Consider the following 19,050-nt stretch of genomic DNA (forward strand, 5'->3'; position numbering starts at 1 on the left):
GACAGTCCCCATGCTTGCAGGTTCAAGTTGGAGAGGGCAGGGTGCAAGACTCCCATGCTGCCCTTCCCAGTGTGTGGCTCTGTCCTGGCTAGAGGAGCCCAGGGAGGTCAAGAAAGCCATAACCTCCAGACTCTGGTGCAGAGCTAAGCACTGCTCCAGCCTGCACAAACAGCAACACTGTCTTCTCCCTGCTATGGTACTGCTGCCAAGCACCACCCAGACCATCCTCCACTCAAACCAGTGGAGTTACCCAGTGGCGCAATAGGCCAGGATCCACAGGAAACAGTGCTTGCAAGCACTTTTCAGTGTGAATGCTGGAATGGAAATGCCTCTTTTCTGGGAATTGGACAGAGATCATCAGTTCCAGTCGAGTGCTGGTAAGGACTGACATTTTTAGCCATATAAATAAATTTCAGAGTCTGTGAGTGAGGAGAAGGAAGGACAATCTTGAAAAGTACTCTCATGGTGAGAAATAGTCACCACCCTTACTCCTTTAGGATTCCAAAGTCCAGTTAAAGTCTTCTCAATGAAGCTAGCTCAGAAGATCTTGCAGTAATATTAGAACCAGCTGGTGAAAAATGGCATGTTATAGAAGCCAGTAGATATCCACGTGAAGCAGCCCTGGAGAGGTGAAAGGCTCTGCTGAGCTTAACAGCTCATGAGCATATACCATACTAGCTGATACTGGTGTACAGCTAATGCCCCTTTAGCCTTTTTCTTCTAAATCCTTGTCCTGTTGATGATCTGTAGAAAAGTTATGATTCTCTGCTGTAGAAAAGTTATGATTTAAATACATACAATTAAAAATGACAGAAGAATGATTTCCATTTCACAGAGGGAAAAAGGGGGACAGGTTTGCCTGTAAGCAGGAAGCAGTGGCAGGGCTGTGAAAAAAACCCTAACTTTCCAAATCCCTGGAGTTTGACCAAAGAATCATAGAATGCTTTGGGTTGGAAGGGACCTTTAGAGGTCATCTAGCCCACCCCCCTGCAGTGAGCAGGGACAGCTTTAACCGGATCAGGTTGATCAGAGCGCCATCCAACCTGACCTGGAATGTTGCCAGGGATGGGGCCTCCAATACCTCTCTGGCCAACCTGTTCCAGTGCTTCACCACCCTCATTGTAAAAAACTTCTTTCTAATGTCTAGTCTAAACCTATTCTTCTTTAGTTTAAAACCGTTATTCCTTGTCCTGTCACAACAGGCCTTATTAAAAAGATTCTCCCCATCTTTCCTGTAGGCCCCCTTTAAGTATTGGAAGGTCGCAATAAGGTCTCCTCGCAGCCTTCTCTTCTCCAGGCTGAACAATCCCAATTCTCTCAGCCTGGCCTCATAGGAGAGGTGCTCCAGCCATCGGATCATTGTTGTGGCCCTCCTCTGGACCCGCTCCAGCAGGTCCATGTCCTTCTTGTGCTGAGGGCCCCAGAGCTGGACACAGTACTCCAGATGAGGTCTCACCAGAGCAGAGTAGAGGGGCAGAATCACCTCCCTCGACCTGCTGGCCACGCTTCTTTTGATGCAGCCCAGGATATGGTTGGCTTTCTGGGCTGCAAGTGCCCATTGTTGGCTCATGACCAGCTTTTCATCCTCCAGTACCCCCAAGTCCTTCTCCGCAGGGCTGCTCTCAATCCCTTCATCCCACAGCCTGTATTGATATTGGGGGTTGCCCCATCCTAGGTGCAGGACCTCGCACTTGGCCTTGTTGAACCTCATGAGGTTCACTGAGGCCCACCTCTCCAGCTTGTCCAGGTCCCTTTGGTTGACATCTCATCCTTCTGGAGTGTCAACGGCACCACTCAGCTTGGTGTCATCTGCAAACTTGCTGAGGGTGCACTCAGTCCCACTGTCTATGTTATTGATGAAGATATTAAACAGCACTGGTCCCAGTACGGACCCCTGAGGGACTCTACTTATCACTGGTCTCCATGTGGACATCGAGCCATTGACCATGACCCTCTGGATGCAACCATCCACCTTGTCTAGTTGCACGTTCTATGCCAGCTTTGTGGAAGCTTTCATCCTGGTGATGCAAGGATGAAAGAAAGCCTTGCTTGATTCTTAATAGTCTATGAGAGTCATCATATGATACGATGTCAGGCAATCACGCAATCAGCAAAGGTCACAAGACATACAGCCATTCCTCTTGGCTTCACAGTCACTTTCTAGAGCCAAGACTCCTCCTTCTTACACTATTTTGCAGTCAAGTGCAGCAGCACTCATGCCTGCCAGGCACTGGGAAGCCCTACCATAACAGTCAGGACCTGTAAGAAGCACACCATTTTTTTTGTCTACAAGCACCAACAAGAGAACCATAACGGATTTGCAAAATCTAATTAGCATAAATAGATTCTTACTGACTGAAACTGCTTGGCAACATAAAAGGGGTGCAAGTCTCACTTTTACAGATATGCTAGGGGTGGGGTGGGGGTGGGAGAAGAGCTTTTCCACAAGATAAAAGGGAATGGAGGAAAGTTACTGTTGTCCTACATCTTCTACAAGCTAAAAGAGGAAAGAGGTCTTCTAATTATTTTACTCTTCTATCAGAGTTACAGCTATCTAATTCAAGACTCATAATAAATACATAAAAGTTTGCATAACTAGGAAGAGTCCTTGTCCTGAGGAGCTTATAGTTTTATTATACTTAAGGGCTTTATTAGGCTTATAGCTTTATCAGGTGACAGGTAATATCATCCCTGTTCTACAGACAGGACACAGATCAGGAGCCAGACTTCAAATGCTTCAGTGACATGTAAGGCAAGTATGAAGGACACACAGGAATAGGAGAAGTAATAAAGATAAGGTGGAAAAGTTCAAGACTGTAAAAAAAATAGTATCTGTTGCAGCCTTCCCTGACCAAAGCAACCAAGCAGTCCAATTCCCAGGCACTCAGACAAACTGATCCTTTCCCCCTGAGACTGCCATCTCTGCCGCTGGGGCTGTGGCATGGGATGGTAGCCAGTGCCTCAGACTCCACAGTGCAAAGCATGGGCTTTGTCACTGTCCTGGTTTCGGCTGGGATAGAGTTAATTTTCTTCCTAGTAACAGGCATAGTGCTGTGTTTTGGATTTAGTAGGAGAAGAATGTTGATAACACGCTGATGTTTTTAGTTGTTGCTGAGTACTGCTTATGCTAGTCAAGGACTTTTCAGCTTCCCATGCTCTGCCAGGTACACAAGAAACTGGGAGGGGGCACAGCCAGAATAGTTGATCCAAACTGACCAAAGGGCTATTCCATACCATACAACGTCATGCTCAGTATATAAACTGGCAGGGGTTGGCCAGGGAGCAGCGATCGCTGCTCGGGGACTGGCTGGGTATCGGTTGGCGGGTGGTGAGCAATTGCATTGTGCATCACTTGCTTTGTATATTATTATTATTATCATCATTATTGTATTGTTATTATTATCATTATTTTATTTTATTTCAATTATTAAACTGTTCTTATCTCAACCCAGGAGTGTTTCTCACTCTTACTCCTCCGATTCTCTCCCCCATCCCATCGGGGTAGGGGGAGTGAGCGAGCGGCTGCGTGGTGCTTAGTTGCTGGCTGGGGCTAAACCACAACAGTCACTCACCCACCTCTAGCAGAGATCATGCATGCAAAGAGGGTGGCTGAGGTGGGGGATGCAGGTTCCCTTCTGCCTCCTTTGTCCTGCTAATTCTGGCAGAGGCATTTCTCTCAGTAAGGTCTGGAAAAGCTCAGCTCTCAGGGCCCTTAGCCCACTGACATCTATGGCTATTTCTTCACTGATTAAAAACATCTACACATGCTTTAGGTTTGGCAGAGCCTCCTATCTCCTCACCTTCCTTTCTGTGAGTCAATTTGGCTTTCTGGAGCACCCAACCTAAGCCAGACTTTCAGAGCAGGATCAGCATTTGGGTATTGTTCTGCTCTCTTTTTCTACAGAAGTAAAATTCGGATTCTGGGGCCCAGTTCAAGGGCACACAAACAGCTTTTAATAGCCAACGAACATTTCCTGCATCTCTGACCACTGTCATCCCACTGGACTAGCCAGTCAGTGTCAGCAAATTCTTAAACCTGCACAGAAGGTGACACATCAGTGTTTAGGAGATCAGTGCCATTTCAGAGTCTGTCACTTCTCTGCTATGTTCCCTTAAGGAAGCCAGTTCATGTTTCTGTGCCCCAGTGCCGCCTTTGCCACTGTAACTCTGATCTCCTTCATTATAATACATGGTCGATTATTGCCTCATTGTTCTTGGCAATTCTTGATCCAAAAAAAGGTATGGGCAAAAGTAAGAGTCCTGAGACTTAACCCCATGGTTTCTGTGAGAGCAGCAAGCCTGGGCTGCAGAACAAAGAAAAAGGGTGACATAGCCTGGATTGAAGGAAGGCCAGGTAATGTTCGGCTACATCTTTCACTATTTGTATTCCTCCATAGTTTTCATTAAGACTTTTAGAAATTAATCTACTAGGTCAGTTTAGATAATAAGTACCTTGCAGTGTGGGGGACAATAAAGTAAACCAAACATGAGGGTTCAGTATTCCAGAAAGACATGGTCAGGATCTTCCTACTACTGATAGCACATAGCATGGAGGTGCAACCCCTGAGCAAATGTTGGTTTAAAAGTACTGCATAGCAACAGAACAGGCAGCAGCCAACTTGTTCTCACTTGATTTTGGGAGCTGTGAGGCCAGCCAACAGCCCCTCCCGCCCAAGAACACATACAGTATTCCTGAGGCAAGCGTTAATGCTGAATCTTGACCAAGAAAGGATTCCTATAGACTCAGCAGATGACGAGGATGTTACACTGCTTGCCTCTTTCCACTCTTTCCCCACTAGCCCCATTCCTCCTGTACTTTTACTTCCCCTTGTCTGAGGACCTTTAACACAGTGGCAAGTGGCTACCAGAAGGATGCGAGGCGCAGCGGCAGGAGTTATTCTGACTGATGGAAACAGAAGAAACTCAAGAGACACGCATGGGTAAGGCTGGAAAGTGCTGAAGGGGGAACGTGCTCCTGGTGGAATGCAAGAGGATTAAAACTAGTAAGAGCACAGCTGCATTCAGCATCAAGTTATTCTCTGATTCCCCTTGCCAAGTCTTGCTGTGTAACTTGGATCGTTCCCTCCCTCCAGATCACTGCTGGCTAGTTGTTTTCTTCTCCCAGGTATCATTCAGATACACTCCTGGGGTATCACACAGTAAAAAGCACTAAATGGCCAAACAGCTTGTAACTAATACATACTGGTTTCTAAAAGGGAGGAGGGCTGAGAAATCCCTCTCTTGGAGTGTGAGTGCCACCTTGTGCTGGGAACGGTAACAGTCAATGGATAAAAACCAACTTGTCTGGAAAAATCAGGAGAGAAGGGGGACAAGAAGCCATCTTTGGAGCAAAGCTGCATTAGGCGTTTTGGCTTTTGGAGATCTTTCCTCCTGGTACCAACCAGCATCGCTCTCAATGTCCTGCTGTAGGGTACCTTCTGCTTTTTTTGAAGGGACAGGTGGGCTACAGTGAGCAGCTCTTTGCAGATCTGCTCTCACCTCAAACAGACCAACCAAGTCAGACCTCAGAGGTAACTATGCATGAACAGCTACAGCTGGCAGGTGTCAGCTCTGTCCTCAGCACGGACAAGTCCAGGAAGAACCAATGTGTCACCTCAGATGGTAAAATTTTGCTGTTACCAACATCCACACTGGAGCCTGGTTTGCAACAGATAAGGCTGTAGGTAATACAGGTGTGGAAGATGAACCCATAAAATGCAGCAAGCATTTTATAGAGCAATTTCAAAATGCAAAATACAGCTATCCTAAACCAATGTGCAGGTGAGAGAAGTGAGCTGGCTTGCTAGGGGAAAAGAAAAGCAAGGTTTGAATTTGTTTGTTTAAGATTCACTTTGAGGGTTTTACTCTAAAGATGGGTTAAGTTTCACCTGGTCAAATTACATGAGGTGCCTCAAATGAACTTCTGAAAATGCCTACTTCTCTACACTGATTTTTAGGGGAGCTTTAGTATAGTCAGTCTCATGGAAATATTTTTTGTTTGTTCAAAAATGGGAGATTGTTACTGTGTGAAAATACATTTCAAAGTCAGCCTAAAAGATTTTGCACTACTGTTGATCAATTTGAGTTTAATCTTTTTATAACTTTTTTATAACTTGGAATATTTTCTCAAGCTGGCTATAGACTTGGAGACAGTATTGCTTTGAATTTTACTTGCTCCATGGTTTCTTCACAAACTTAAGAGGAAAAAAAAAAGCAGATTGTGGAAAATATTTCTGTAGCAAGGTAGGAATTCCTTTGCAAACACCTTGGAAAGGAACAGGGTGTGAGTATCCTGTTCATGCAAACTGCTCACAATCAGAATCCAGAAACCTGAACTTTGAAGTTAAGACTACAGCTAGGTACACTAAGGATTAAAATGCCACAAGGACAATATTGTTTTCTCTCAGAGCAAGAGTGATAAACCCAGGAAATTCACAATTCAAGTTATGTTCAAAAGAAATCTGACTGTGCCATAGAAATGCAATTGGAGCACACAGCTCTTATCCCAAAGGGTCTTACACAAAGCATAATTCCAAAGCTACACATCTAAGCAGTCCCTTTGTCTCCAGCAAGACCAGAGATGCATATAAAGGTTACCCTCTATTTACATACTCACAAAGCCGAGTCAAACTAAAAGAGCTAGATGGATTATTTTTCTCATTAGTGATTAACCACCACAACTGCATGTGGACAGGGGGAGTACCATCTTGTTTTTCTGACAGTATGTAACTCCACATCCTGAGGAAGGAGGGAGGACCATCAACTGAAACTTCAGAGTGCTGAAGGCAGAGAGAACACCACCAGAGCTGAATTCTGTCTTCCACTTTCCTCTCCCAGACTCCTGCCTCTTTTGGCATTTGCAGCACATGAGCTCTGATGTAACAGGACAGACAAACATCATCAGTGATGTCACCCAGTTCAGCAACTAAGGTGGCAAAGAGGTGCCAATGTTGGTTCCCAGCAGCAGGGCCACTGTTGACTGCTTTGGTGCTGCCAGTACAACCTCACCAGAGTGAAGAGACTGCACTGCAACTGCACAGGGGTAAAGGTCTCAGTTTGACTGAAGCAGTGGTCCTTAAGGTGATGCTTGGCACCAGCAGTCCACATCAGCATGAGGACAAACATTAGCACCTACTGGGAGCACCACTGAGGGTTCTTGCTGACTGCTAGCTCTGCAGTCCTAGACATGAGCTGTTAGGTGTTTTTTTCCAAACTCCAGACACTTCTCTCCTCCCTCTGTAGATGTGCCACTTCCAGGGCAGCAACTGCATCTTGCATGCAGGTCAGCCACACAGGATGGAAGTGCGATATTGAAAAAGCCCTTAAAGAAAAGAGCCGAAGATGGAGTAAAACATTAAACTCCCAGATGGAAGCAGTAAACAGGGAGCAGGACTGTGTGAACCAAATACTTCCCAGTAGGGAAGTATACCATTTAATTGGATGCTTGATGCCATTGACATGGTATCTATGTGCTCTGCCTGACAGAGCTGCAAGAAGGGGTATGCACATATGAACTAATTACTGATTAGCCTAATAACACTGTCCATAATATTTCATTACAACATTTTTACTGACAGTGTTAATTACTGCCCAACCTAACAGCGAAGCGTTACACACAAGCAGGCATGAGACAGCAATCAGCTCATCCGTTATCTAACCTGTGTGTTCTCACTAGCTGACAGCAATCACTTTTCCTTCCTTCCTACCAAAGGCTTCTCACAGCTCTTCCCTCTTGGGGCTTCCCCCTCTTCAAGCCTGTGAAAGTCCTGTACATCCTATCCATCCTGACACACCTTGTATGAGCAAAGCTGTAATGGCTCAGACCAAAAAAGGCCCATCTATCCCAGCGTGCAATCTCTGCTAGTGACTGATAATGTAAGATTGGTGCATAGGTAATGGGTTCACACACTCCTTTTTAAGAGTAATACTGCCACCTGTCTCCCTACAACTGACTGAAGCTCAATGGTGTAAACTCACTCCCTGTTAAGTGACTACACTTACTACCGTCAGTGCTCCATAGGTATAATTACAGCTTTAGAATTTGTGTATTACAAACCTAAGAAATATTAATGTTTTATGTATTTTTTTCCACAACAAATAAGACTTTAAGTTTGGGGTTTTTTTTTAAATAAAAAGATGATATTCTACATTTCAGTCTTTCTTGAAACTTTAAGAAATGTTCAAAACACTTAATATCTCAATTCCTTAACCTTCTCCCATTTATTGCCTGCTATTCTTCTTCTATCTTGAGTTCACAATTGATGCTACTTGTATCTACCAAAATAACTGAAGCATACACATATGGTTAGTTTCACCAGAAATTGCATTTGTCATCCTGTGCTGTAAGTTAAAAGTAGATATACCAACAGCTTTGGGCTTTTTGCTAGGAATCTAATAAACCTGAAAAGATTTTCAATTTATTACACAACATATTCCCCAAGCTGGAATCCCTCCCCATTAGTCACTTATTCCAGACAGCTGAATCATCTGTGCCACTCAATACTGGCCTTGGAATTCAGAGTTACTTTCTACAGAAGAGGACTTACTCTAGGCTTAAACGTTATGCAATGCTGCATGGAACAGCATGGCTTTTTGAGGGGGGGTGAAACTATTTTTCCGCTTGATTTTACAACACTCAATTTCAATATAAAAGTTAACAAGGCAGCTGAGAGACGACAGAAAAAGATAAAAAGCTATTCTGCCTCAAAACAAATCCCTCTCCCCTCCAGCAACAGAAGAATACAAAAACATTTTTTCATTTCAAAATGGTTTTAAATGAAAAGCAGCATGCAGAAAATGCATGGGACATCTACAGATTTTTAACAACTCAAAATTTTAAAAAACTTGTGTGTTATTCAGCTATCAGATACACAACTTTGAAAAATAAACAAAATACATTGAATTTTCAGAAGTGATTAACATGATCTCAGAAACTGATGCTTGGTCCCATATTTAAATGGGATATAAGTACTTTGGCTTCTGGATTTCACTGTAGATCCAAAATAGCAGCACTCTACGTAACTTTTCTGTGCCATGTCAAGAAGAAAACTTTCAGAAGCATTTAAATCACTTAAAAGCCTAAATCTGGTTCTTAAATGTAACTGTAAACCCTGTCTTACTGTTAATACTGAACGCATCAGCACAGTGCTTTCCTTTCAAGAATGTATACTTTGAGGTCACACCCAAGGTTGGATCTCAAAGCTTGCTGTTACTTCTGAAGTTGGAAAGTGGTGTTTGCTGAAGCATCAGCAGTTTGGCATTATGTGAAGGTGATCCCTCCTGGACTGTAGCCTGCTGTGACTGGATGGGCCACAGCTAATCTTTGGCTCTAAAACATTTTGGGTGGGCCTTGCACTTGAACTACAGGAGAGGACTTAATCTCTGGATCTGGAAAGACTATCCTTCTGTCTCAGCATCCAGTATTATCCAAAAAGATTTTGGTAACCCTGACTGTGAACTACCCAGCTGTCCTGTCCTAATGCTGTATACACATAGTTTACACAAATATGAATAAAATCATGTCCTATCCAACACATTTGTATGATAGTAATTCTCTACCTTAGAGTTACCAGTTTACAACCAATTCTGTTATAAAATGTTGCAGCCAAACAGTAACTGGAGCAGAAAAGACTATAAATCTAATTACAAAATAGAATTGACTTCTGATGAACATCATAAAGCATCAGTGGAAAAATCTATGGTTTGTTGGACTCATTAATAGCTCCACACTTGACTGAAACTCACTACCAAACCCATGAATCTTTGCTTGTTAAGCTAAAACAATTCCTGAGCAACACTGTTTAACTGGCCCCATACGGAGCCCATACTGGCCCCATACTCCCATAAGGAGTCCTCCACCACCACCACCACCTAAGCTACTGTTTCTGTGCCAGGAACTGTTCTGATCAAGTTTCATGCAAGGATGAATCCAAGTAAAATTACAGTTAAATCAAGTGTAGCTGCCCGGGAAGAAGTAATGGATTTCCTCTGCCTGTGGGGAAGAGGAGTAACACTGAAACAATCATGTATAAGCAATAATATTTCATGGGATTAGTGTAAATAAGGTATGTGAACTGAAGAAACCAGAAAAAAAACCCCAGCCAAAAGCAGACGTGAGTACATACTTTGCAGAGTACCTTGGGTGCATTTAGCACATAGTGGCTGGCAGTATAAAGCCAATGCACTGTGAACAACAGAGTAACACTCTGAATGATGGTAAGCTTCACGCAAGCTAACACTTGAGCATTCAAAGTACATACAAAGACAACACCTAACACCCAACAAATTCATGTTCATCTTGCAGAGAATCCACAGCAATTTTATCAGATGATTTTTTCAAGTCCAAAACCCCCTGCTTGCACCCTATAGCTGGAGTTACAGATGAGGTAGAAAAAAGCATGCTTGATTAGCTCAGAGGGGCACTCATTTCAGACAATATTACAATAACATCCAACAGTCACAAGCTTCTGCTGTTGGCCGAAGCATTGCTTCTTGGCTGAAACAATTTTCCAGAAATTCCCTGATGTCCAGGGAAATGCCCCTGTACAGGTGGAGCAGGAAAGGCTTGATTCTTATTTGGCTATTTCCAATCAAATCACTCCTCCTCAAATAAATGTAAAATACCTTTTTATATCACTCCAAAGAAACATGGGAAAGGTTAGACTGCCCTATGCAAGACAGACAAACATACTGAATAATCATCTTTTTAGTCTCTCTGGGATCAACATGAATAGTATCCAATAGGACTGAACTGCCTGTAATGTATTTTGCAGAAACTTTACTGTACAGTATGTCTATGCAAGCTTCTACTTGAGAAGAGTGCTTAGGAGTGCTCCCTCTCCCATATGCTCACTGCATTTTTTATTTTTTTTTAAAGCAACACTCACAATTTTGTAACACTGTTTTGTTAAGAAACAGTATTTGTTATTGTCTTAAAAAGAATCAACACCTTTGCCCCTATCCTATTAAATCACCACACCAACAGTGCAAGTCAGTTAACAGTTACATCTGCTACCCAAATGTTCAAAAGCCCATGCTAAATCTGTCCTCAACGATACGGCAGCTCAGTATGCACTGCCTGTGCCAGGATGCTCGCAAATCCACAGCCAACCTGCCATTTTCATGGTGGTTGTAATGTTTCCTTTTTAGCCTCACAACCTGTTACACATAACGCAAAACTAGCTGGCAAAGCCAGTCTGTAATATGCTTCCTCCAGTTCTTCAGCCTGCTAAAGGATGTGCTGTGGTCACTCTAAACCTACCCAGCTGTTGCATCTTTTCTTACCAAGATCTTGGGAAATGAGAGACATAAAGGCTAGACGGGGTCCCTGACAGTCAAATCACTATTAACTTCACAGTGCTTCGTGATCTGAATTGGACAGCAAGAAACATCCCCAGGTTGTCAGGTTCTCATATATGGGACACAAACATTTGTCTTCCCCAACTACTAAGGTTAGGGAAACATTATGGTCTGCCAATTCACATATAAATGATGAAAAAAAGAGAAATATTTTCTGTGTCAGGGGAAGGACAGAAGATATTTGCGTTGTGCAACCCTTGCCTAGCTGACCACCTCGGGAGAACACATTTAATTATTTTCAAGGTGTGTAACACCAAAACTCTGTATAGCCAGATACAGCTATGGACCTGACTACCCTGGAAATAACTAAAACCTTTTGTTCCAAATTCTCCAAGATGTTTGTTCAATGAACAAGAGCAATCCAGAGTTCCTGATGCCCAAAGAGCTACTTGTACTTATTTCCGCATCAGAGAGAAAGAAAAGCAGCCCTCATTAAAGGGTTGACTGAACTATGAGTTAGTAGGAACATCTAGTCCAGGAAAACAGCTTCCACCTCTAAGGGCAGGATTCTCTTGCAATTTCTTCACCACCTGTTTCATGATCTGCTTTCATTGCTCGATGCTGGTTTAGCAAGCCCTAAACTTGCTCTCAAGCATACTGGTCAGTAAATACCAACAATAGCTGGCAATGTTTATTTGCTGCATCAACCCCCTTCTCCTCAAGTACCCAGCGAATTATGTTTCTGCAAACCAATCACCCCCCACTAGAACCACCAAGACTGCCAGAGGACCATTCAGCATGAGTCTGCAAGCAGGAGCAGCAGGGAGATGGAAGAGCTGCAAGAGAAACTGACTATGGAACAAAGTAGGGGAACTGGTATCCCAGAACATGCTACAGTAATCATCTATGAGACAGTGAACAGAAAGCATGCAGATGCTCTGCTCAGCTCTTCACGTCTTTCGCTGATACAGCCACATACTTGGAGGGCATATCACCCAGTGGAAAATGTGAGTGAATTTTTGAGGAAAGAGCTGTATTACTGTTACTTGTCATCAACTGTTTGCTGATAAACTTCCTAGTACAAAGCAAGCCCTTAAATAACACAGCTATCTTCCCTGTAACCCAACCTTTAATAACCCATTTTTTTATGACACAGTACAATTAAAAATCCCGCAAGACAATCCACCACAACTGACTCGGTACTCAAAAATGCCAGCATACTTACCAAAGCTCTTCTGTTCAGTCTTCTCTGAACTAAAAGCCGGGTCTGACAGAACAGACTGTGCATTACATACAGGCCTACCCATTTTTTAAAAATATATACAGTCTGTACATGAGACACAGCTGGCCTTTAACAGAGACTGGACATTGTAAAAACAAAGTTGCAAGTATTATACTTAATTCTACACTTAGTTCTCTGCTAAGAATACAGAAGAGAAGTGAAATGAAAGCAGATTCTACCACCTGATTTGCAGTCTACCAAATTACGGGAATGCATTTGGAAGGATTTCTTTGAAAAAATTCTTCATTTCTGTGAGGGTCAGAGAGATGGGCCAAACCATTATGATCAGCTCACATGCAAATTCACCCACCCATTTCCACTAATGCTTTCACAACTGGGTAATACAGTGGTCATGTAACTCAAGGTCTTGCTCTTCTGGGCAGAGAGGGTTGGACTTGACATGGAAATACTATGCAGCTAACAGTGGATTCAACTAATCCAACAGCACATGTTTTATGATGCGACTTGTATCTATGGGTGCAGAAACAAAAACTCTACACCTTAATCCATGGCTGAGTAAAAACACAAATACCATAGACCAAAGTTCTATACGGTTATGTCAACTATGACATTTTAGACCTGTTTCAAAGAAACGGCTTATAAATGAGATTTATACATACAAACAAGTCCATTGTGCCCAGAAGTTTCCTAACATTCTTTATTAAAAACAAAAGAGCCAAAGATTGCCCTGATGCTCTTCATTGTTATAAAGCAGACTCTGAAGTATTAAGTAAACTACGTATGAGCAAAGAACTCCAACTGATGCAGAGTTTAAAACTAGGTTTACAATTTCCTATTTTATTGGCATGGATGTATTTCTAAACTTAAAAACCCTTCTGGCAAGTTATCTCAATTTCTTATGACAAAATTTCTCACAACACACAAATATTTACAACATATACATATTTTTTCAGTCTTTTACAACTGGTTCTTAAAAGACAAACAATTTATAGGTTACCACAGAACAAAAGCTGTGACTTAGTTGTCTTTAATTTCATAAAACTATCATAAGTTAAAGTGAATAGATTTTCTTTAAATTCCTTGTAGCATTTTACAAGTGCAACAGAAAAATATGAAGAACCAATTTAGGATAGCTGCAGTTCATTGGATAAATGTTGCCCGTTGTAATCACATTATTTCACAGCAAATTCTTGAAAAAATAAGCACCAATCATTCTTGCAAAGAACAATTTTATCTAAAAGTATTGAAAAGTGTTAAATACAAGGTGTTTAATTTACATAACAAGCAATAAATACACCATATCCAAACTTTTATTCTGCATACTGCTACCCTTGTACATATAATGTACTAAAAAGTCAGCAAATTGTCAACACCTTTTCTTTTTTTTTTTTTCCTCTCTTTTTTTAAAGAAATCAATTTGACTTCCAACCAACGGTTTGCTACTATAACAAAGGCCACAAACAGTACGTCTGGGACAGCATACAGTGTTAAAACTGACAAACTCCAAGGGGGAAAAAAACATCTAGCAAATAAATTGAAAAGCTGTAGATCATTGCTGGTGATAATAACATATACTAGAAAACCTTAATATGCTGCTACTATGTTTTTTTTAAATTGTTTAGTCAAATATTGTAAGAGCAAACTAATGCTCTTACTGATCAAAAATAATTATGTAGCCACACTGTATTCTCATTGTCCTGCATGGAAAGATTTGATACAATTTCATAACTTTGCTTGAGCCTTTATTTTACAACAGAGCATTACCTCTAACTCAGAATTGCACATAAGAAGGCTATTAAAAAGTACAATAAAAATCTGCACAAATCAGACTTAAGAAGAGTCAGTATGCTGTACACTTTCTACAGTATTACGTTGATAGGTGAATAAACAATAAAGAAGTGCTGCCACTAAGTTTTTCAGTAAGTTCTTCAGTTGAGGAATAATCAAATGGAATTTTTGTTGGGTTTTGTTGTGGTGGGTTTTTTTTTTTTATTTTTTAAAATTTTTTAAAAAATGACATCCAGGTCAGTTTAAGACCTATAAGCTTATGCATTGAGCCTTAAAGACTGATCTTCTCTCCTCCTGGAAGAAATATCAATATCTATTGAATCCTTGCCAACAATAAGCCTTAATCTCTTTGCTGGAGGAAGAGGAATAAAGTCATCAAATTCATCATCATAGTCATCTTCCTCTTCATCATCCTCTTCTGATGAAGATTCATCTGTTTCCTCTTCATAGTGACCATAATCATCTACTTCCATTCTTGACTCCAAAAGGGAGAGAGTTTCACTGCAACACATACCATTTTCATGAAGGTCCTCAGGGTACGTCCCTCTGTTTTCTTCCTCTCGTTTTAGCTGTATTTTTAATTTTGTTGAACTATTGCCTGATCCTGAGTTAAACCCATTATTTAGCTTTGCTACATATAAATTATTATCTTTTTCATGGTCTTTACTTAATTTGATGCTTATTTTTGAAGAATTCATTCCATCACTTTCTTGGTCATTTGCCTTGCTACTGCTATCATGGCGTCTACGAAGAGTCAGTTTAGGGATCCCAGAGCTATTTTCAAGGATAAGCTGTGCATCATACCTCGTGATTCGTCTTTTCTTTTTACTTTTTGCAGTTCTAAAGCTGTCTTTTGATTTAAAATTGTCAGATGTTACAACAGAGCAGCCACCAGATCCAGGGATACAGTCTTTATGGCCAACAGGTGTGTCCACCACATTATTCCTCTCTCCGTGTTCTGAATGAGAACTGATCAAATCTGGTACTTCATCTTTCACAAGTGTATTGTGCGTAGTATCAGTTTCTTCTATTTTTGCAGATGGTTTCACAAGTTTTCCTTGTCGAGATTTCTTTTTTGACATGCCTGCATCATTTTTCTGGCACCTAATTTCCCCTTTATGTGATGGTCCATGAGCCACATCATTTTTGTTTATCACATGAGACTGCTGCTCTAACATGTCCGATTGTGTTCCGGTCAAATTATTCTTATAGCTATCCAACATATTTGGTTCAAGCTTTATGTCAGAGGTCTCCTTCAAATTCATCCTTGCTCTCATTGACCTCCTTGTTATGTATGTGCAGGGTGGTATATCACCATGCTCATGAGCACCTTTCACAGAATTCAGTTTATGTTCTCTTGCTGCATGCCTTGTTAAGCATCCACTAGAGACTGCAACTTTGACTGGTCCCTCCAATTCTTTATCCTTTTTAATGGGCAAGTTTTTATATAAAACTACTTTAGGCTCTTTGAGAACTAAATTTCCCATTTCGAGCTTTCTAGAAGCATTCTTTTGCTCTGGCCTTTTGCACTGATTTCTCAACTTTATCTTTGAAAGTAAAGGCTTTGCAGGCTTTTTCAGTCTCTTTGGTACCCTGGAATTATTTATATGAGTTAGTTTAGATGAGGTAGAATTTGATGATGCTGGAATTCTTGATATAGACTGTCTTGTTAATGTTCTATTTTTGCTGTTCTTTTTTACACCAATTGAAGATTTTCTGTTAGCTGCAAAAGCAAAAAGTGGTTTTGTTACGACACTTCTTTATCCTGAGTTTCCCACTCCCAAATACTGTAGTTATTTCATTGATTTCAAACACTTCATCAAAATCTGTGAAACAGGCTAGATGCTACACAGTAAGGAGTGAGACTGCTTAACTTGCAACTCAGACGTGAAAGGAATTGTCAAACAAGTCAAAAGTATACCTAAATTCCAGGTACACCTCCCACACTGCCCCCAATATACTAAGTTTGTTTTTTACCGAATTTCTTCTACCCTTTTTTTTAAAAATCCATGCCACATTATCCACAGTTTTTACTGAATATTATTCCATCAAAACCTGAGGATCAGCATGCTTTAGTATTAACCCCAGAATTTTTTCCTAGAGAGAGAGTTAAACACCCCAAAAACCTTAACTACTGTAATGGTGTCAGTTTCAGGTAACCAGTTGTCTGTCACCTACTGTGGTAAGCAAATGAGTTGTCTGTCCAAGCAAAGCTGCAACTCTAAAGCTTTGTAATGAGAGATCATAAGCGGGTTTTGGGAAGTGTTTTTTTCTTTTTTTAAATATCACAGCAGCAAACAGGAGCCAGATGGAACCATAGTATTTTATGTATCTCCAAACCTGTTTGCTAGTTACGCCAAAGTTTAATTTATTTATATTTTGCCTATCTTGAGGGTGGCAGAGGTGGGGAAGGGGAGAAAGTAAACAAATGATACTCACTACTCCATGAAGAGAAGTCCCTCAAGAGCATCACAAACAAAAATCCCTTCCAATTTCTTCTGAGATTACTAACTGTGCACTTTCACTTCAGAATAGGTACCTGAACTATCAGTCCTGGATGTGGAGAGGGAATAGCTGCCCAATTTAAAGGATCTCTAAAGGAAATGACTATTTGTTTAATAATCTCTACTAAGATGTATTTAAAAACTGTTTTTCCACAGAATGTAGGTAACTCAAACTATGTTTTCTTTCCTAAACCATACTACTACATGTGATAGTTTATCATATTCTGAAATACATACATTACTGATAGAACTTTAACATGTTTAGAAATATGACACTATTTGCTTTTGATATAAATAAAAGAAAACAAAAACATGCCACCTATTGTTCTTGAAACACTTAAGGAAAACCATGAATTCGCTATTTAAACTGCCTTCAGATTCCTGAATAAATTACAGTTCTAAAGACCAGTATCTGAGACGCATCTCAACACTGAGAGAGGAATTCCATCAGTGAGAGTTCTTCATGTTTTTATGAAACCTTTAATCCTGCACTCCAAGCTTTTCCCCTTACTTACTTGCATTAGCTTTTTCCTGAGTGGTATCTGCATCAGTGTTAGAGCTGACGGACTGGCTGTCTGAGTTTTTGCTGCTGTCACCCAACTTTTTAAGTCTGTTCAATCGTTTATCTGTTTCTCTCAGTCCGTATTTACTATTAATCACAGGAGTAGGTGCTGGCAATCCCACTCTTGATTTAAAAGCACCAGTTCCACGTCTACAAAGAAAAAGAGGACACAACATATTAATAACTCTTAATATAAACTTAGAACTTTGTTTCATATACAATAGTTTGAATCCCAGGTATATTTAGATAAACAATACCAATAACCACTGAATTTATTAGCATTTTGTGGGCGGTTTCAGTAAGATATCTGCATACTTACCTCATTTTAGTAAGATTTGCAGAAAAACCTTCCATTTATTTCTTGCAAGAAGAAAAATTGCAAAAGTAGGTTTCCCTTGCTTTATGTCTAGTTTAGTATCATTTCATAGTCAAATTATACAGGTGAAAATGAAATACAGCAGTTCAAAATACTACTTATATTAGCTTAGATAACAACTTAAATTTTTCCTAATCACATCAGGCCAGTAAAAAACACGCCAGCTTCAGTTACAATGCTTGTTACTGCATCAGCAAGAGTTGAAAAGTACAGAAAATGGAATAAAATTATCACATAGTTCTGTGTTCCTTTGTAACAGAAAGACTCCAGTATATATTTACCATGAAAATGAAATGGCTGAGCAAACCTAGAACTCTTTTTTCTTTCTTTTAAAGTAATCACAGAAAAGGATGAAGATTAAGAATTCCTGTACTTGCATTTCAACCTCTACTACTAGGATTCCTTTGATACTCTTTAATAATCCAGTACACTTGCACTTTGCAGAATTGAAGACAACTTCTGTTCAGTTTCCAGTGTGTTGTACAGGAAGAAAGTCTACAAAACTTAACCAAAAGTGTGCCAAAAAGATCAGACAGGATCTCAAGCTCCACAAAGTTAACTATTATGTAGACACAATACTTGTTCTCAAATTAACCGTTATTTGTTTGATATGGAACATTCTTTCAGTGTTATTTTGAATTCTGCAAATTACAGGTAGCTTAAGATACTATACTGAACTTAACACAAGCAACAGCCACTTCAGATCAGAAAGTAATGGTGCTATAAACAACGACAACTGTCTTCTGACATGTCATCTTTGGTGCCCAGTTGTCTCAGTTAGCCAGCATGAACAGCAGGCTCGCCTAAAAAGAGTACATGCACATAGGTAGAGATACGCAAGTTTTCTTGGTGATGATTTTTGGAGCCTTGAAAAAAAATTGCACAGTGCCAACCTTCCCACAGCTCCCAAATGTACCCCACAGATTCTTAGAAGTCTAGCATTTTAACATTACAAATGAACACCCTTTACAGCATAGTCAAAATTGGGTTGCTTAAAGGTGATTTTTTTTTTTTTTTTTTTTTGTGGCGTACAAAGCAACAGTTGCCTCATCAGTGCTGGTAAGGACTAATTTTTCCTTGCTCAACTCCCTTAAATTCAAATCTCTCATATTTGATTGCTGTAACACAGCCTTGTGACTGAAAAGCAGATTCCTGAAGTTAGAATTACCCAAACGTTAGCTTTATATACAACATTTTAATGTACTTAATGTATTTTTATATATACACACCTATTATATAATAGATATAATAATAAATATAAAATATATAAAACATATAT

At 40.5% G+C, this 19,050-nt stretch overlaps 1 protein-coding gene across 4 annotated transcripts in view; it reads right to left on the minus strand.

The window, feature by feature from the left end:
• Window positions 1-13,242: 13,242 nt before the first annotated feature.
• Window positions 13,243-19,050, minus strand: part of KMT5B (lysine methyltransferase 5B) — a 34,157-nt gene continuing 28,349 nt past the window's right edge. For all 4 annotated transcript variants that reach the window (XM_075712628.1, XM_075712629.1, XM_075712631.1 and 1 more), the window contains 2 exons: window positions 17,349-17,545; window positions 13,243-16,052 (listed from right to left, as the gene is read on the minus strand). In XM_075712628.1, coding sequence (XP_075568743.1) covers window positions 14,587-16,052; window positions 17,349-17,545 — 1,663 coding nt within the window. In that variant the 3' untranslated portion in view covers window positions 13,243-14,586. The remainder of the gene's footprint in view (window positions 16,053-17,348; window positions 17,546-19,050) is intronic.

Source organism: Pelecanus crispus, chromosome 6 (assembly GCF_030463565.1).
Source record: "Pelecanus crispus isolate bPelCri1 chromosome 6, bPelCri1.pri, whole genome shotgun sequence".
NCBI classification, from domain to species: Eukaryota; Metazoa; Chordata; class Aves; order Pelecaniformes; family Pelecanidae; genus Pelecanus; species Pelecanus crispus.